This window comes from Vombatus ursinus, unplaced genomic scaffold (genome assembly GCF_900497805.2).
Source record: "Vombatus ursinus unplaced genomic scaffold, bare-nosed wombat genome assembly UNPS02014173.1, whole genome shotgun sequence".
In the NCBI taxonomy this organism is placed as follows: Eukaryota; Metazoa; Chordata; class Mammalia; order Diprotodontia; family Vombatidae; genus Vombatus; species Vombatus ursinus.
This window is the reverse complement of record NW_020953951.1, coordinates 361,540-380,883: the sequence shown is the minus strand read 5'-3', so window position 1 is coordinate 380,883 and position 19,344 is coordinate 361,540. Positions and strand designations below refer to the sequence as shown.

The 19,344-nt window shown below is 41.8% G+C and overlaps 1 protein-coding gene across 1 annotated transcript; it reads right to left on the bottom strand.

The window, feature by feature from the left end:
* Positions 1-1,217: 1,217 nt before the first annotated feature.
* LOC114041405 (zinc finger protein 239-like) lies at positions 1,218-15,911 on the bottom strand. The gene is made up of 4 exons (XM_027859827.1): positions 15,841-15,911; positions 13,584-13,671; positions 12,295-12,480; positions 1,218-3,058 (listed from the first exon to the last, which is right to left on the bottom strand). Exons 3-4 carry the CDS (start codon positions 12,419-12,421, stop codon positions 2,022-2,024), a joined length of 1,164 nt encoding a protein of 387 aa, XP_027715628.1. The 5' UTR covers positions 12,422-12,480; positions 13,584-13,671; positions 15,841-15,911; the 3' UTR covers positions 1,218-2,021.
* Between the last annotated feature and the right edge of the window lie 3,433 nt (positions 15,912-19,344).

The window sequence follows — 19,344 nt, the reverse complement described above, 5'->3', positions numbered from 1 at the left end:
ACTTCTGTTGCTTTTAGGACACCATTAAGTTTTATGACAGCAGTCTATCTCTAGTGTAAGATTATTCCTTGAATTTATTGGTAATAATGAAAACCTGAAGGGAAAATCCAAAGCCAAATACTGTGTGTGGGTGTGTGGGTGTGTGAGTGTGTGAGTGAAGGAAGTTTTTAGACATTAATTGTGAATTTCCTTTTTACTTAAATATTTAGTAGGTTTTCTAAGATGCAGAGTCCTAGATTTCTTTAAAATCATAAACATGAGCAGTTCTGTTGCTAAGGAAACTGCATCATGAATCATCAGGGACTAGAACCTGGGTCTCCTAATTCCCATTCCAGAGCTTTCTGTTGTAACAGTCTGTAGAGTCACAAAGTTAAATCTGAAGTGAAATCTTATAAACCATGTAGATCAGCTTCCTTATTTGGGAACACATGCCAGGGGGAAAGAAGACAGATTCTCAGGTATTTGGAGGAGTGGAAAGGAAGGCAGTGAAAGTTGTCGACTTTTTTCATGCCTCTTCAGGGCCTCTTTCTACTGCCTCTCCATCTCCACACATAAGGTGAGCCTGACCCACACTTTTGATCTCCATCCTTTTAGTTTCTCAAATAATACAAGGTCTCCCCTCCACACCCCCAGCTTCTGGGGAAAACATGTCTTAAAGCCAAGATCCCATTATCATTTCTCTTCATGGCTCAAACCTCAAGTAAAGCCAAAAGTACGTCCCCATCCCACCCCCCACGGGGTTGACATGGGCCACCCAGAAGACTCAGTTCCACCATGTTCACATTGCTACTCTGGCAAGATATTTGACCAAACAGTTAACCAACAGATACTTATTTTTTTATTAATTTATTTTGATTTAGCAACAATCACTTCCGTAGGCTTTTGAGTTTTAAATTTTTCTCCCTCTCCCTCCCCAAGACGGCTCAAAATCCAACAGATACTTCTTGAACAACTGGCTCTTGGCCAGGCTCTTTAGGGGATACAGGACACAGGTAACATTTGGTCAGTCTCATCAAGGAGCTCATAGTCTTAACAATGGGTGACAAAACATGCACACAAACAAGAAGACGACAATTCCAAGGGGCAGCTAGGTGGCGCAGCGTATAGAGCACTGGCCCTGAAGTCAGGAGGACCTGAGTTCAAATCTGACCTCAGACCAAACACAACACTTACTAGCTGTGTGACCCTGGGCAAGTCACTTAACCCCAGTTGCCTAAAAAAAAAAGACAATTCCATCCTCAAACTCATGGTATTGACACTAAATAGTTTTAGAAACACATTAAAAATTGCTGAGTACTGGAATAAGTAGAGAAGGTTTTCTGGAAGACATGAGACCTCAGCTGGGCCTTGTAGGATAAGGCAGAAGGAGGGAAAGGGTTCCAGATAACAAAAATGGAGGCTCAGAAGCAAAACAAATGTGGTATGTATTAATAGCAAAGAAACACAGATAACTGTGGTGGGCCACAAGCCCAACCCTAGAACTTTATGTCCTCTAGACAGTGAGAATCCACTGAAAGATTCTGAGCAGGACTATAATGTCAAACGTGATGGTTGGGCTTAGAGAGTGTTTGAAAAGAGGGAAATTGGTTTCATCTGAGGACAATGTGATTCAGCCCAGAAGAAAATGACAGAAGTAGAAACAGAAGAATTAAAACTTGGTGATTTTCTCAATATCCTTTGCTTCCATTTAACCATACTCTACTGATATTTTCCTTTATTCCTTTGATCTATACTGAGTAAGGAAAGGGGAAAGGCCCTGAAGACTTGCATACAGCTGTCAGTTTCATCAGGGATACAGCACTCATTAATTGCCTCTTTACAGGTGACTTTTCTAAACACAAAACCAACTGGTTTTGTCTCTGTCCATAAGACCATTATAATTTGAGAATTATCTGAAAACTTGAAGAAGTAGAAAATTCAGTTATGAATTTTCCTTTACATATTCACATGAAGAGTTTTGCTGAGGAGTATGTGAACTCTGACTAAAGACTTTCTCACACTTGTACTCAAAAGACCTTTCCTCACTCTGAATTCTCTGGGTGTTTGGTAGCATCAGAGTTAAGCCTAAGCATTTTCTTACATCTGTTAGGTTTTTTTGGTTTCATTTCTGTGTGGATTCTCTGGTGTTCAATAAGTAAGACAAATTGATTGAAAGCTTTCCCACATGCATTACATTCATAGGGTCTTTCTCCTGTGTGAATTCTCTGATGCCGAATGAGATTGGAGCTCTGGCTGAAGGCTTTGCCACATTCTCTGCATTCATAGGGGTTCTCTCCATGATGTATTCTTTGATGTCTAACAACATTTGAACTATGGATGAAAGCTTTCCCACATTCATTACATTCATAAGGTTTCTCTCCGGTATGAATTCTCTGGTGTTTAATAGCATCAGAGCTCTGACTGAATGTTTTTCCACATTCATTACATTCATAAGGTTTTTCTCCAGTGTGAATTCTCTGGTGACGTATAAGGTTTGAACTCTGGCTGAAAGCTTTGCCACATTCTTTGCATTCATAAGGTTTCTCTCCATTATGAATTCTCTGATGTCTAACTACATGTGAGCTATGAATAAAAGTCTTCCCACAGTCACTACATTCATAGGGTTTCTCTCCAGAATGAATCCTGTGGTGTTTAATTACATCTGAACTCTGGCTGAAGGTCTTCCCACATTCCTCACATTCATAGGGTTTTTCTCCAGTGTGAATTCTCTGGTGTTTAATAATATCTGAATGGCATTTGAAGCTTTTCGCACATAGATCACATTTATGGGGCCTCACTTCTTTGGCATTTCCTTGATGTTTAACAAAATTTGAATTCTGATTGAAGTTTTTCCCAGATGTATTCAGTTCATGGTCTCCCTTCCCTCTGGGAGTTTTCCCAGACAAGGAATCTTTCTGCCTCTCTGAATTGTCCTCAGTCTTACAAGATTCATGGAACTCTGGTACTTGGAGGACATCCAGTAGTCCTGAAGATGGCAACCCTGCGTGATATGATAGCGCTTCCTCAGGAAACTCTTGCATTGGGGTCCATTCTTCTTTCTCAGCACCGATCTTATAGCCTAAAACAAAACAAGACATAAATGTCATCTAATTTCTGGAAAAACGAACCTTTAATTTCTAAAAGATGTCAAATATGATGGATCTTAAAAGTACTTTAAAATATATAAAGCACTAAAGAAGGCAGTATTACTGCTAAATGGAAACCCACGGCTATTTCACATTTAAAGCCCTTCCCAAACTAGCACCTCCATTCCTCCCTTTCATGCATTCTACTGTCCAGTGACGCAGGCCTACTTGCAGTTCCTCATACGTGATGTTCCATCTCCTTATTCTGTCTTTTCACTGGCTGTTTGCTATGCCTACGATGCTACCCCTCCTCACCTCCACCTTCTGGACCTCCAGGCTTACTTCTCAAAACTTCTAGCTCAAATCCCATCTTCTTTAAGGAATCACCCCTAGAACTGTCTGTCCCCACCACTCCCAGTGCCTTCCTTCTGAGATTACTTCTCATTTACACTGTGCACATCTCCTATGTACATATTTACTTACATGTTGTTTCTCCCATTAGAATGTGAACTCCCTGATGGCAGACACCATGTTTTTGCCTTTATTTAACTGACTGGATAAAAATATAGACTTCTTTTTTAAACTTTGTATTAAAAGACATCTAAAATCTATAAAGATTTGACACCTTTTGAATAAGCACTATTCTCAAATAGATAAATAGTAAAGATACAGCAGGTGATTGTCAAATTTTTTTAAACAACCAGTTTTTAAAATGTTCAATCAGAAATTCAAATTTTAAGAACTTAGAGATGGAACCTTAGAGGTCATCATTCAGGTGAAGAAATAGGCCTTGAGAAGTGAAGTAATTTACTTAGGGTGGTATTAAGTATAAGAATCTGAATTTGAACCCAGATCCTCTGGCTCTAAATTCATCAATCTTTCCTTTGAAATCTTTGAAAATCTGCTTTCCCCAAACCTGGATTGCATGCCAAACTATGGCAGCTTTTCACAAACTCTAGGCAGGTATGATTAGAACTAGGCCAGTGGTAGAACCTCCAGAGTTCTAATTATTTCCATCCCAGCAATCACTTCTACTCAGTTATTTAGAAAGTAAATCCTGTCCAGAGCCATGATGCAGATAAGGACTTCATCCCAAGTTTCAGTGATACCTGCAAGATCAAATTTGCCTCCTTTCATTAAGACTTCTAACGCTGGACTTCTGGGAGCCAACATGGCAGAGTAAGCAGAAGTCGCTCTCACTCTCCCTTACTGACCTCTAAAAACCCAGAAAATATCGCCCCAGGAAAAATCCCAGAACAGATGAGCCAGCAGAAAGACAGGGTACAGCAGTCTTTTAACCCAGGAAGGTTGGGGGATTAACAGAAAAGGTTCCTCTTGCTCTGGTGGAAGGGAAGCAGGACAGGACAAGAGGTATCCAGCAGGCCAGTGACAAGCCCCACTTCAGCAAGCCAGAGGGAGATCCTGAGCCCCAGGGTGGTGGAGCAGGCAAGCACCAACACCAGGACCTAATCCCCCCACCCCCGTGCCTTGGCACAGGCAGGAGAACCAGTAGACTCCAACTGGGAACCACCATGTGTTCCAGCAGGTAGGCTTCCTCCAGCAGCCAAACCTTACCATGCTTCAGCACAACTCCAGGCAGACAGGCATCCTCCAGGGGCCAGATCCTCCACTGCACCCTGAAAGCTTCAATGTTGCTGACCCCAGACCAGCACCAGGTAAGCTGCCAGACCCCTACAGCCTCCAGCTGGGAACACCTGAGGCCCCAGCACCCAAAGCCAGTGACCAGGTCCCTGGCCATCAGCACAAGAGGCTCGGGTCAGCGTCCCCTGTGCTCCAGCAGAAGAGCTCAACTTTAAAAGCCAGGAAGGAGGCAAACATCATGAGAAAAATGCAGGAACAGACAATGACCGTAGATTCTTTCTATGGGGACAAGGAAGATCTAAACAAATTCAGAAGAGGACAACATTGTCAATATACCCACATCCAAAACCTCAAAGGGGAATATGAACTGGTCTCAAGCTCAAAAAACCTTCTCGAAAGAGTCAAGAAGGATTTTAAAAGTCAAGAGAGGTAAAAGAAAAATTGGGAAAAGAAATGAGAGGTATACAAGAGACAGTCAATAGCTTGGAAAAGGAAGGACAAAAATTGACTGCAGAAAACAGGTCCTTAAAAAATACAATTGGCTAAATGGAAATAAAAGCACACTGAAGAAAACAACTCCTTAAAAAGTAGAATTGGCCAAATGGAAAAGGAGGCACAAAAACTCACTGAAGAGAAGAACTCTTAAAAAGTAAAATGGGCCAAATGGAAAAGGAGGTACAAAAGCTAATTGAAGAAAACAATTTGTTAAAATTTAGAACTGGGCAAGTGGAAACTAATGACTATGAGACATCAAGAATCAAACAAAATCAAAAGAATGAAAAAATAGAAGAAAACATAAAATACCTCACTGGAAAAACAACTGACCTGGAAAATAGATGCAGGAGAGATAATTTAAGAATTATTGGTCTACCTGAAAGCCATGATGAAAAAAAGAGCCTGGACCCACATGTACCAAAATATTTATAGCAGCTCTTTTTGTGGTGGCAAAGAACTGGAAATTGAGGGGATGCCCATCAATTGGGGAATGGCTGAACAAGTTGTGATATATGAATGTAATGGATACTATTGTGCTATAAGAAATGGTGAGCAGGCAGATTTCAGAAAAACCTGGAAAGACTTGTATGGACTGATGCTGAGTGAAGTGAGCAGAACCAGGAGAACATTGTACACAATAACAGCCACACTGAGTGATGACTGACTTTGATAGACTTAGTTCGTCTTGGCAATGCAAGGATCAAAGACAACTCCAAAAGATTCATGATAGAAAATGCTATCCACATCCCCAGAAAAAGAACTATGGAGTCTGAATGCAGATTGAAGCATATTATTTGCTCTCTCTTTTTTTTTTTTGGTTTGTTTCTTCTTTCTGGTAGTTTCTCCCATTGGTTCTAATTCTTCCTTACAACATGACTAATGTGAAAATAGGCTTAATATGAACGTATATGTTGAGCCTATGTCAATTTACATGCCTTCTTGGGGTGGGGGAGGGGAGACATGGGGGGAATTTTGGAACTCAAGATCTTATGCTGTGTGACCTTGGGCAAGTCACTTAACCCCAAATGCCTAAAAAAAAAAAAAACTCATGGAAGTGAATGTTGAAAACTAAAAATAAGTAAATTAATTTATTATTAAAAAAAAGAAAACTGGAAAATAGTATGGCAGAAACTAGGCACGGATAAATGTTGGAAAGTCCTCTGTTGGCTACGCGCTGCAGAAAGATAAAAGACCTCTCTACTATTGTTATCAGCTTGACGATTAGTTGCCTTGAGGAACCACCAACTACTGAGTTGCTTCTCTTCTCTTCTCTTCTCCTCTCCTCTCCACTCTCCTCTCTTCTCTCTCTCTTCTCCCTTTGAGTCTCACTAGATTATCCCTCACCTAAGCTTCTCCTATGCCATCCTTTGGAGGACGTTCTTCTTCTTCCTCCTCAGTGCTTACTGTGCCCTCTTCTTCAAAAGAGCCTGAAATCGGTTTTTAAGTTCCAATTAACAACTGCCTTTCATCCTTCTTCCTCCGTGCAACAATCTTGTACTCTCCAACATCCTGACAAGTATCAAGTCTCAACCCTCCTCTCCTTCATACCCCTCCTTCCCCACCACTGAAGCCTTGCCTCTCCTTAGGAACACTTCATTCTCCCTTACAACCTGGCATGAGGAGAAACATTCTTTGAGTCCTTTCTACCACCTCCATGAGAGAGATCAGCCTATACTTGGAACACAAGTCATTTGGCTATGGTAAAAATGCAGTTATCAAACATTTGATGGAAGCCAGTACACAATTTTCCCAACTCTCCATACTATTTGAGAATTTCGGCTTTATTTTTTTAACTCCTTGTGGGTTTTTAAGCCCCCACCCTAAGCACCTGATTAAAACTTTTACAGACGTTTTACAATTCATTGCTGGAACAGTTGTGGAAAATTTAGAATAATAACACTGCTAGTGGAGCTATGAATTAGATCTTTTGTAAGGTGTTATAGAATTATACACTAGGAATTACAAAAATATTCATACTTTTTGACTCTCCAACCTCCATTACTAGGCTTTTATAGCTTGAGGACATTATGGATGGGAGGGGAAAAGACCTATCTCTACAAAAATATTCCTCAAAGAACTATAATAGCAAAAAAAAAAAAATGAAAATGCTGAGGCCAGGGATTGAGAAATGCTTGAAAAAATCATGTATACAAATTAAGAGACACACTGAGAGAAATGATGAGTATAAAGCATTCAAAGAAATACAGAAGGACTTATATGAGGTGAGGTGGTATGAAGGAATACTATATGGAATGTCCCAAAAGTCTTAGTACAGTTTTACACTATTAAGTATTAAGCTCTTAATGGTCAAGACTGCACTAACACTTTTGGGACACTGACTACAACTATGTAGCTAACATTAAAAAGCAATTTAATTCAACTCAACAAGTATTACTAAGTGCCTGTGTGCCAGGCACCAGTAGAAACTAGGGAAAGAAAGACCAAAAAAATGACAACAGTCCCTTTCTTCAAGGAGCCACATTTTACTAAGGGGAAACCACATGTACACAGATAAGAATATACAAAGTATATAGAAGACACAAGTGGAATTCTTTTCTTGGCAGGAAGGATAGATTTTCAGCCAGGATGCTGTGGTAAGACCCAAGGTGGCCTAAATGAGGCCCTCTCCTCTCCTCCCCTCCCCAGGGTTGTTGTAAGCCTTTCTCTGTATCCCCAGCACTTAGCACAGTGCCTGGCACATAGTAGGTGTTTAATGTTTAATGACTGACTGGTCCAGATGCTATGGGACAGACTAAAGTCAGTTTGAGTTAATTTTGCCCTCACGTGGATTGAGCGGAGGGCTCTTGATACAGTACCCCTTGCAGGCTGCTATTACTTAGGAGTCAGTGAGTATGTTTTTAGTAAAGTAATTATTTTTCTGATCTCTCAGGCTTTAGTGGTGCATTGCAACCAGTGCGAAACTGCTTCTGGGATGGTAACAGAAGAGAATCTTCTTCATGGAGTTTAGAAGGAAAGGAAAGAACCAGATCACAGATTTAAAGCTGGAAGGGACCACAAGAGGTCATCTAGTCCACCCTTTTGTTTTGCAGCTAAAGGAAGTGGGGCCCAGGGAATTTAAGTGGCTTGCCCAAGGTCACAAGGTGGCAGAGGAGCATTTTGAATCTGGGTCCTCTGCCTTTAGATCCATTATTTATTTTTCCATTCCAACATGAGATAACATTAACAAACCCTTTGCTAAAATCTAGGTAAATTTTATCTATAGCATTCCCCTGATCTTCCAATTTAGTAATTCTAAAGGATTATAAAAATTATATAAAATAATTTATTTATATAATTATATATTATAATTATAAAAATCCTATTAAAAAAAGGAAATAAAGTTAGTTTGACCTGAGCAGGTTGGTCATTAGTTCAGAGTTAACTGGAGTCAAGCCAGCTCCTTATAGTGACCACTTTCTTTCTTTTTTTTTTTTTTTTAGATGGTCACAAATAATACATTTTAGAATTTTGCCAGGAATTAAAGTTGAGCTCACTGGCCTAGAATTTACAAATTCTCTCACTCTTCCCTTTTTTGAAAATCTGAAGAACATTTTCCCTTCTATCTTCAGATACCTCTCCTGTTGTCTGATAGCGTTCAGATATCACCAACAGTGGTTCCTTAGTCATATCCACCATTTCTTTTCATACCCAATGGCATAGAGTTCATATATAAATTACCCAGATTAATAGAAGAAGAAATAAAATACTTAAATAACCTAATCTCAGAAAAATAAATTGAACAAGCCATCAGTGAATTTCCTAAGAAAAAAATCCCCAGGGCTAGATGGATTCACAAATGAATTCTACCAAACATTTAAAGAATAATTATTCCCAATACTATATAAACTATTTGGAAAAATAGGCAAAGAAGGAGTCCTATCAAAGTCCTTTTATGACACAAATATGGTGCTGATACTAAACCAGGAAGAGCCAAAACAGAGAAAGAAAATTATAGACCAATTTCTTTAATGAATATTGTTGCAAAATTTTTAAATAAAAAAAATACCAGCAAAGAGATTACAGCAATATATCACAAGGATCATACACCATGACCAGGTAAAGTTTATACCAAGAATGAAAGGCTGTTTCAATATTAGGAAAACTATCAGCATAATTGACCATATCAATAACAAAACTAACAGAAACCATATTATTATCTCAATAGACACAGAAAAAGCCTTTGACAAAATATAACATCCATTCCTATTAAAAACACTAGAGGGTATAGGGATAAATGGAGCTTACCTTAAAATGATAAGTAATATTTATCTAAAACCATCAGCAAGCATTATCTGTAATGGAGATAAGCTAGAAGACTTCCTAATACAATCAGGGCAACGATGCCCATTATCACCTCTATTATTCAATATTGTACTAGAAATGTTAGCTATAGCAATAAGAGAAGAAAAAGAAATTGAAGGAATTAAAATAGGCAATGAAGAAAAAAAAACTACTACTCTTTGCTGTTGATATGATGTCATACTTAGAGAATCCTAGAGAATCAACTAAAAAACTACTTGAAATTATTAATAACTTTAGTGAAGTTGCAATATAAGATAAACCCACATAAATCATCTGCATTTCTTTATATGACCAACAGAGCCCAGCAGCAAGAAATAGAGAAATTCCATTTAAAATAACTGTAAACAACATAAAATATTTGAGAGTCTACCTGCCAAGACAAACCCAGGAACACAACTACAAAACACTTTTCACACAGTCATATCTAAACAATTGCTCATGGGAAGGCTGAGTCAATATAATAAAAATTACAATTCTACCTAAATTAATCTATTCAATGCCATACCAATCAAACGATCAAAAAATTATTTTATAGAGCTAGAAAAAATAATAACAAAATTCACCTAGAAGAACAAAAGCTCAAGGACATCAAGGGAATCAATGAAAAAAAAATGTGAAGGAAGGCAGTCTAGTCGTACCAGATTTCAAACTGCATTATGAAGTGGTAATTATCAAAACAATCTGGTACTGGCTAAGAATAGAGTGGTGAACCAGTGGAATAGAGTAGGTACAAATAACACTACAGTAAATGACCATGGTAATCTGGTATATGATAAACCCAAAGATCCAAGTTTTTGTAACAAAAACTTATTATTTCACAAAAACTGCTGGGAAAACTGGAAAACAATATGGCAGAAACTAAGTATAGAATAACATCTCACACCATATTCCAAGATAAGATCAAAAAGGGTACATGATTTACACATAAGCAAATCAGAAGTTCATGGAATAGTTTATCTGTCAGATCTATGGATAAGGAAAGAATTTATGACCAAACGAGAGAAAGAGAGTATTACAAAATGTAAAATAGATAATTTTGATCACATTAAATTAAAAAAGTTTTTGCACAAACAAACCAGTGCCACCAAAATTATAAAGAAAGCAGAAAACTGGGGGGAGGGGAATTTTGCAATAAGTATCTCCGATAAAAGGCCTCATTTTTCAAACATATAGAAAACAGAGTCTAATTTGTAAATCTCCAGTTGATAAATAGTCAAAGGATATGAATAGGCAATTTTCAGACAAAGAAATCAAAGCTTTCTATAGTCATATAAACATGCTCTAAATCACTACTGATTAGAGATATGCAAATTAAAACAACTCTGAGGTACCTTCATACCTATCAGATTGACTAATATGACAAAAAAGGAAAATTATAAATGTTTGTGGGGATATGGGAAAACTGGGACACTAATACACTGTTGGTGAAGTTGTGAGCTGATCCAACCATTCTGGAAAACAATTTGGAACTATGCTCAAAGGAGTATAAAACTGCATACCTTTTGATCCAGCAATACCACTGCTAGATCTATATCCCAAAGACATAGAAAAAGAGGAAAGGACCGATTTGTACAAAAATATTAATAGCAGCTCTTTTTGTGGTGGCTAAGAATTGGCAATCAAAGGGATGCCCATCAATTGAGGAATGGCTAAACAAACTGTGGTCTATGATTGCAATGGAATATTATTGTTCTATAAGAAATGATAACCAGGATGATTTCAGAAAATCCTGGAAAGACTTACATGAACTGATGCAAAGTGAAGTGAACAAAACCAGGAGAATGTTGTACACAGTAACAGCAATATTGTACGATGAAGAACTGTGAATGACTTAGCTATTCTCAGCAGTACAATGATTCAAGAAAATCCCAAAGGACTAATTATGAAGCACACTATCTGCCTCCAGAGAAAGAACTGATATTGTTTGAATACAGACTGAAGCATGCTATTTTTCACTTTCTTTCTTTCGTTCTTTTTCTTTTACTCAAGTCTTCTTGTACAAAATGACTAATGCGGAAATGTTTTACATGATTGCACATATAATGTATAACCTATATCTAATTGTTTACCATCTCAGGGAGGGAAGAGGGGAGGGAAGGAGGGATGGATAGAATTCGGAACTCAAAACTTTGAAAAAAAATGTTAAAAATTGTTTTAACATGTAATTGGAGGGAAAACAAAATGCATATATATTTAAATGGAATGGGCTGCCCTGAGAAGCTCTTTAGACAGAGAATAAATGGTCAGCCTCCTTTTGAGGAGTCTAGGGTATAGAGCTTAAAAAATATCTTAGAAATCACCTAGTCTAACCCCTCATTTTACAGACAAAGGTCAAGGTTTCGTACATACAACCTCATCTTTATGGGATAATTTGTGAGAAATCTCCCAAGTCCTTCACAGCCTGAAGTGAGGCAGAGAACAGTCTGGAAATGTCAGTGGTGTGGAAGGTTTATTGCTGTACTGCATGACATGGTGTCTGATTTTTTTTTTGTCTTCCATATCACACCAATGAGACCCTTAGTTGGCTTGTTGTGGAGAGCTCTGAGGTCACCACTTCTCCTTCCAGTGATTAAACCTACAGAGCCCCCCCAGTCCCTCACACATCTCGTCACTGCCATTGCTCTTGGAAGGGGTTGGCCTCTCTAACTTTCTGGACCAAAATACCTGTCCCCAGCCATGTGTATCAGTTTTCCCTCTTTGATGGCGGGGACTCTTTGTTTATATTTGTATCCCAGTGCATACCACACTGCCTGGCACATAGCAGACAGGTAACAAATGCTTTTTCATTTATTCTGAGAGGACAGTATCACTCTAAGAAATTAGTAAGTACCATGTTGATGATGATAGAAGTGAAGATGAGCCTGGTGGTGTGGGGGTCCAGGCTGTACTTCAGGGGGGGAGAATGAGATGGCAGGTGGAACAGGAGGTGACCTGTTTGGCGGACCCAGGGCTGCCATCTCCAAGGAAACTTCCTGTTGTCATGCACAGATAGGACTCGAGGAAAAGAAAAATCGTCCTGGTAAAATGAGAAAGGGAAAGCATATGGTTACAATGGAGGTCTAACTCCAAGGGGAATGGTGTCCAAAAAAAAAAAAAAAGAACCCATCAGTTTGAATCCCAACTCTGAACAAGTCATTCACCTTCCAGAGCCCATTTCCTCTTTTCTGAAATGAAGGAGATGTGCCAAATGATCATGGAGATCCCTCCAGCTCTAAGTCCTACAGTAGGAAGCTCAGAAACATCCCCAAAGACCCCAGGTATGACTAGAGTCTCATCTATTCCATGAAGTTAACATAGCCAAAGAACCAGGTACTTTGCCCAACTATCAGATTTTAATGCCAGTGTTAAAATCTCCAGCTCAAACTGGATACCAAAACTAGTTTAGGAAATTACAAAACAGCACTGGGGCGGAAGCAAACAAGGAGATGATAAGGAAGGAGGAAAAGGCCAGCATGTAATAAAAGTGGCTTTGTATTAACCTTCCCTTCAGCTTTGGCACAGGAAGGACACTCACTGGCCTTTAACACACTTCAGAGTCCAAGGACAGTTGAAGGCCTCCGACCCTGGGATCTGGATTCAGTCTGTTCTGTTGGGAATAGACTGGCCCCAAGCTGAAAACCCTGCCTTCGTTCTTTTCTTGAGCGAGATAGACAGGCACTCAAGCCCAATTGCACACACTGGACCCTATATCTCTAGGAATTCCAGATGTACCCGAGCTTAGGTTTTTTTGGGGGGATGGGTTAGTCTTCTTTACTATACCAATGAGACCCTCAGTTGGTTTGTCTGGGAGATGGCTCTTAGGCCCTTTCTCCTTCCAGTGACTAAAACCACAGGGCCTAAGTCTTCATAGTACTCACATATCTCATCACCAGAGATGGTAGGGTTGTGAGGAAATAGCTCTGAGTCAGTTTATTGGAATGGTAGACACCGCAAATACATGTAAATATCAACATATCGTGTTATTATCTCTACTAACCTGTCCCAAGGGCCCATCTTGAACAGGGATGGTGGCATTTCAAGGGCCTGGTAGACCCACTGGCCAACTTACTACGTTTTCTACTTAACTGACAGTAGCGAAGCTGAGGGGAAACAAACAGATTTTGTCCTGCATTAATTTACCTTGCTTTCTGGGAGTTTGGGGCCACTCTGGGCCTAGAGGTGGAAAAGGATGAATGCCAAGGAACTCAGGCTAGGATACTCAGCCCTCCTGAAAATAAATACAAAAGGAATCGATTTTATAAATCTTAAATTTGGAAGGGACTTCAGGAGAATCCCCTTCAGACTCCTCTGAAAGAGAACCTTCCAGTTTAGACTTCCATTACGTAGGAGTTCATTTCACTGTTTTGTTAGGAAGTTTTTCCTTATATCTAACCAAAATTTCTGTTCGACTTCCCCCTGGGCTGGGCACTCTACATGGATATAAATATACATATAATTTAGTGAAGGTGATCTCTGCCCTTGAGTTTATATTCTAATGAAAACCTATACTTACAGGAAAGTGGTGATCAGGGGTATTTAGGCCTGGGCAGTCACCAGGATAATGAATAGAGTCATAGTCTTTTTCTCAATGACAAATATCTTCTTGATGTAAATGGAATAGATGCTCCAAAAACCTATTTTAAGTTTCTGCACTGAAGAATAAACAGCACTGAGAATAAAAACATGAAAACTGTCTTCAAGGAGCTCTCTGAGGTCCTTTCTCCCTTTGAGTGATGATGTCCCCCTCACGTCTTTCCCAAGCGTCTCCCTTTTAGGAGCAAAGACACAACCAAAAGGGATACCAGCTTCTCTGTTATAATCTAGGCCCCCAGTGGAACCATCAATTCATGCTACAGCTGCCTGACTGGCCTCCTCAGGCCTCAACTGGGAGAGGCCTCTCCTCCTGGCCTTGCAGAGCTCCTTGGAAAGCTACCACTAAAACCCATTTAAGGGGGCACCTAGGTGGCGCAATGGATAGAGCACCTGCCCTGAAGTCAGGAGGACCAGAGTTCAAATCCAGCCTCAGACCAAACACTTGACACTAGGTGTGTGACCCTGGGCAAGTCACTTAACCCCAATTGCCTAAAAAACAAAACAAACGAAAAAAACCAAAAACTCATTTAAAAGCTGCTCAGACACCAAGAGTTCCTGGGACAAGTAACTGGAAGAGATTTGAAAACTGTTCCACCAGCACACTCTAGAGAAATGAAGTTCAAATGAAGGCAGAAAACTGAAGGACTTGCCCAGAGTAACACTAAAGGCCGAGGGCCAGCCTCCATCTCTACTTGCCCTCAGACGCCCAGCCCTGGTTCAGGTCACCTCCAGATGAGGACTGTTCCAGAGTTCCTTCTGACGCCTCCAGGGGAGTGAAGTCCCTGAGCTCTGCCACTTCCTACCCCCTTTCCCCTATCCCAGTTGAGGGTGGTGCCCAACCCATCCCATGTTCTGCCCTGTCCCCAGGTGAGAGGTGGTGTCAGGCTGTCTCACCCGGAGATCCAGGAGTCCCCAGTACTCCACTCTTCCTGCCCGCCCTCCCCCTTGCTCTGTACAACTAGGCCCCAGGTGAGGGGATGCCTCACGCTCCACCCATCCTGGGGAAGGTGGTCCCTGCGTTCTGTTCCGTCCTATCCCCGGATGACTGGGGTCTCCAAGCTCTGTCCGGCCAGCTGATCAGGAGGGTCCCTGAGCTCCACCCGTCCCGCCCCTAGGTGAGAGGGCGGTCTCCTCTCTTGGACCAACCAGCCCCCGGCTGAAGGAGGTCCCTATGATCTGTCTTCAGATCAGGGTGGGGTATCCTGTATTCTGTACTGTCCCCAGGTGAGGGAGGTCCCCATGCTCTGTCCTCAGGTCAGGGGGGGCTCCCCACTTTCCCAAAGAAGGCCCTAGTTCTGCCCTGCCCCTAGGTGAGGGGAGGTCCCCACTCTCCATCCTCAGGTGAGAGGGGAGGTTCCCCGAGCTCCCAAGGGAAGGAAGGCCCCGGTTCTGTCCTGCCTTCAGGTGTGGGAGGTCCCCACACTCTGTCCTCAAGTCAAGTGAGGGTCTCCCTGCACTCCCAAGGGAAGGAGGTCCCCACGTTCAGGGTGGGGCTCCTCGCTTTCCCAAGGAAGGCCCCGGTTCTGTCCTGAGCCTAGGTGAGGGGAGGCGTTCCGTCCCCAGGCGGGAGCGGGGTTCCCCGAGCTCCCAGGGGAGCTCCCTGCGCTCTGTCCGGGCCCTTCCCCGCGCTCCGGACCCCTTCTGCGTGATGAGAAGCCGCTCCCGGCCCCAAAGGGTCCCCAGGACACAGCCGAAAGCTGACTCCCGGGGACAAGCACACGGGCCCATATGGGTAGGTGCTCCCCCACACCAAGCTGGGAGCTCTTTGGCGGGACCGCGGACCCCGAGAGAGGCACACACTGACCAAGCATCCACAGGCGCCGAGCCCCCGGCCGGAAGTGGACCCACACCCCTCAGGGGACCTGCCAAGCCCAGGGTCCCCCTTCTCCCCCCAACACTTCCGGGGTTTCCTTGGAACAGCAGGAGGCTCTTTTGTCAGATTTCAGCCTGGGGAAGAAAGGGGAGGGTCGGAGAGGGAGGTCCTTGGAAAGGAACAAAGAATGATGGCAGAGGATAGAGGGCCGAAGGAGGCGGGGTCGGCATAGCTGAAAGCCTAGGAGGGGAGGGGATGGAGAGAGGAGCCAGGAGCAGGCAGGGCCTAGAGGGAAGGACCGCTGGATGGGATACACTTTGGAGGAGGCAGGAAATGCAATAATGGTGATTATCTACATTTTACAGAAAAGGAAACTGAGTTCAGGGAAAGGATATGCCTGAGGTCACACAACTCGACTCTGGGGCAAAGCTTGGGAAGAGGATCACGGGGGAGGAAATTTTCCTTTGCATCATTTCTGTAAAAGTCTCTTCTGTACTTGTCACAGGATGGAGAGATTATTATAGTTCAAGACGTTATTTTTGTAACCTGTATCCACCCTTCCTCCAGGTCCAATCCTCCCAATATTCCTCTCTGGCTCTTTAATTACCCGACTTGGAATTTTACACTGGAAAATTTCAGAATGTTATTTTGCCTATCACTCAAATATAGCTTGAATCTCAAGCTCCACGGGTTAACAGTGCATACATTAAGTATTCTCCCTTGTAACAAAGAAAAGCAGTTCATATTTACTGAAACAGTCATTGGGGTCTGACAGCCTATGCAGCCTTTATTCCATTGCACAGAAGGTTGGGACTCATTGGAGCCCATAAACAAGGCAGAAAATATATAAAAGTGCTCTGGAGGCCATAAGCAATGCAGTTCTGATCTTTATTTGCTAAGTCCAACCTTCCCCTGGTTTTTTCCAAATCATAGCTGGTTTGGACTTTTCTCAGAAGGAAAACAAACAGCATGGCTTGTGAGCCACCCTCAACATCTGCTCCCCCAGGTACCTCTAGCTGTGCAGTCACATACATGATCCTCTTTTCTCCGAGAAACTGGTACTGCCCAGGAACTCTTGTTCTAGAACCTCACAAACTTGGGGTTACTAGAGGGGGACTCTCCAGGTTGGCACTGCCCAGGAAATTCCCTCTTACATCTAGGGCTCAGAAATTCCCTCCTTTCTCTATGTAGTAGGTGCTCCCTCCACTTGGACCATGAGGTTTCTCTTGCCACAGCTGCCACGTGGGTGATAGTTTATGAAATGCCTCTCCAATACTAATGCCAGGAATTCTTAGGTTTGGCTGAGTCCCTGTCACTCACATATGCCTTGTCCCAAGGAAGTCATTAATGAGGGCAAAGCTTCACCTCTTCCCCTCCCACCCTCCAGAACTCAGATTTTCTTCTAGCTGTGCTGCACTCTAGAATATTCTAAACAGAAAAAGTCAAATACAGGGAAAGGGGCCAACTTCCCCTCCTTTGTAAGATTGACCCCTTCATTTACAGACCTAGCACAAAGGCTGGCTCCTATTACAGGAATCTGAACCAACCAATTTTCCATAGGGAAAGACCTAGTTGTTGAGAATTAATCAAGACTCATATCCTCCATTCTCTAAAGGAGATGCCAACTGACACAGTCACACCCTCCATAGAAAATGGTAGCATTTAGAGATAAAAGATACCTATTAATGGAGGGATGGTTTAAAAAAAACGGCAGTACGGGACTATTACTGAGCTATAAGAAATGACTATGAAGAACTGAAAGAATGGGAAGACTTATAGAAACAATATATACAACAACTAAAAAGAAATGGAATGTTGTGTAATTACAACCACCAAGGTTGACCCCAAAGATGAGATTATTCCTATAAAATGATAGTCAAATTTAATAATTGTTTTTTAAAAGAAAATGTACTCCTTTCTTCCTCTGAAGAAGTGGGGAACTGCAGGTGCAGAACACCAGACTCCATTGATGTACTGGTTTGGCCAAATTGCTTTGGTTTTTACATCTCCTTCATTTACAGATAAATTCCTCCCCTTTCTCCCCCACCCCCCACCCCCCAGAGCCATGTCTTGCAACAAAGCTTTTTAAAAAGGAGAAAAAAGCAATTCTGTGAAACTAGCCAACATATCAATAGTCTCACATAAATGCACTCTTCTCACTCATTCCCCCATCTCTGAAAAGATACGATGGAGGTACACATTTCCATCTCTTCAGGAACAAAATTAACCATCATAATTATAGTGTTTAGTTTTGTTTTTGTCATTCTGTTTACACTGTCTTATGCATTGTATATGTTGTTTCCCTGATTAAGCTTAACTTCATGTGTATCCTCTTTTATCTTCCCATACATCTCAGAAGTCTCCATTTTCATTGTTTCTTTCCAATACATTTGGGTACCAGTTTATTTAGGCATTCTTCAACTGATACGCCTCGACATTATTTCCAGCTCTTTGCTTCTACAAAAAATGCTGCTATGAATATTTTGGTGTATATGGGATCCTTCTCTGTTTTTCTCAAACTCCTTGAGAAGTCTACAATGGATGCCTCCACTTTCCTGTCATTTAAACTCTGTAATCTGGCTGCCACCTTACCTTTCAACGGAAAGGTCTCTCTCCAGTTATTAATGGCCTCTTAATCACCAAATCTAATGGTCTTTTCTTGATCTTCCTCTTTCTTCAGCTCTCTGCAGCCTCTGATAACTCACTTTCATTCACCCTCTTCTCCAGGTTTCTGTGACACGGCTCTCTCATTGTTCTCCCCATGACTGACTGCTCCTTTTTAATCTACTTTGTTAGATCTTTATCGAGGTCACGACCATTAACTTGGTGTCCCACAAGACTATCCTGGGCCTTCTGCTCTTCCCTCTTTACCCTTTGTCACTTGATGATTTTTATCAGCGCACATGGATTTAATTCTCATCTCTCTGCAGATGACTCTCAAATTGGTCTAGCCTTACCTCCCTCCTGACCTCCAGTCTTGCATCTCCAACTGCCAGCTGGACACCTTAACCTAGATGCTTCAGACATCTTTAACTCAACATGCTCAAAACAGAACTCATTTCCCTGCCCCCTCCTAACCCTTCTCTCTTCCTAACTTGCCTGTTACTGCTGAAGGTAACATCATTGTCCCAGTCACTCAGCTTGAACTTGGGTGTCATCCTTGACTCTATGCTCTATCTCCATACATAATCAGTTACCAAGACCTGTCAGTTGTACCTCTGACACTTCTCACAGGCCCTCTTCTCTTCCCTAACATGAATACTACCCAGGTGCAGGCCCACATCACCTCATGCCTGGACTACTGCAATAACCTTCTGGTTGGGCTCTGTGCTTCAAGTCTCTTCACTCCATTCAGCTGTCAAAGTGACAAGTATGACCATGACATCCCTCTATTCAATCAACTACAGTGCCTCTAGGATCAAATATGACACCCTCTGTCTGGCTTTTCAAGCCCTTCATAATCAGGTGCTGGAGTGGATAGAGAGCTGGACCTGG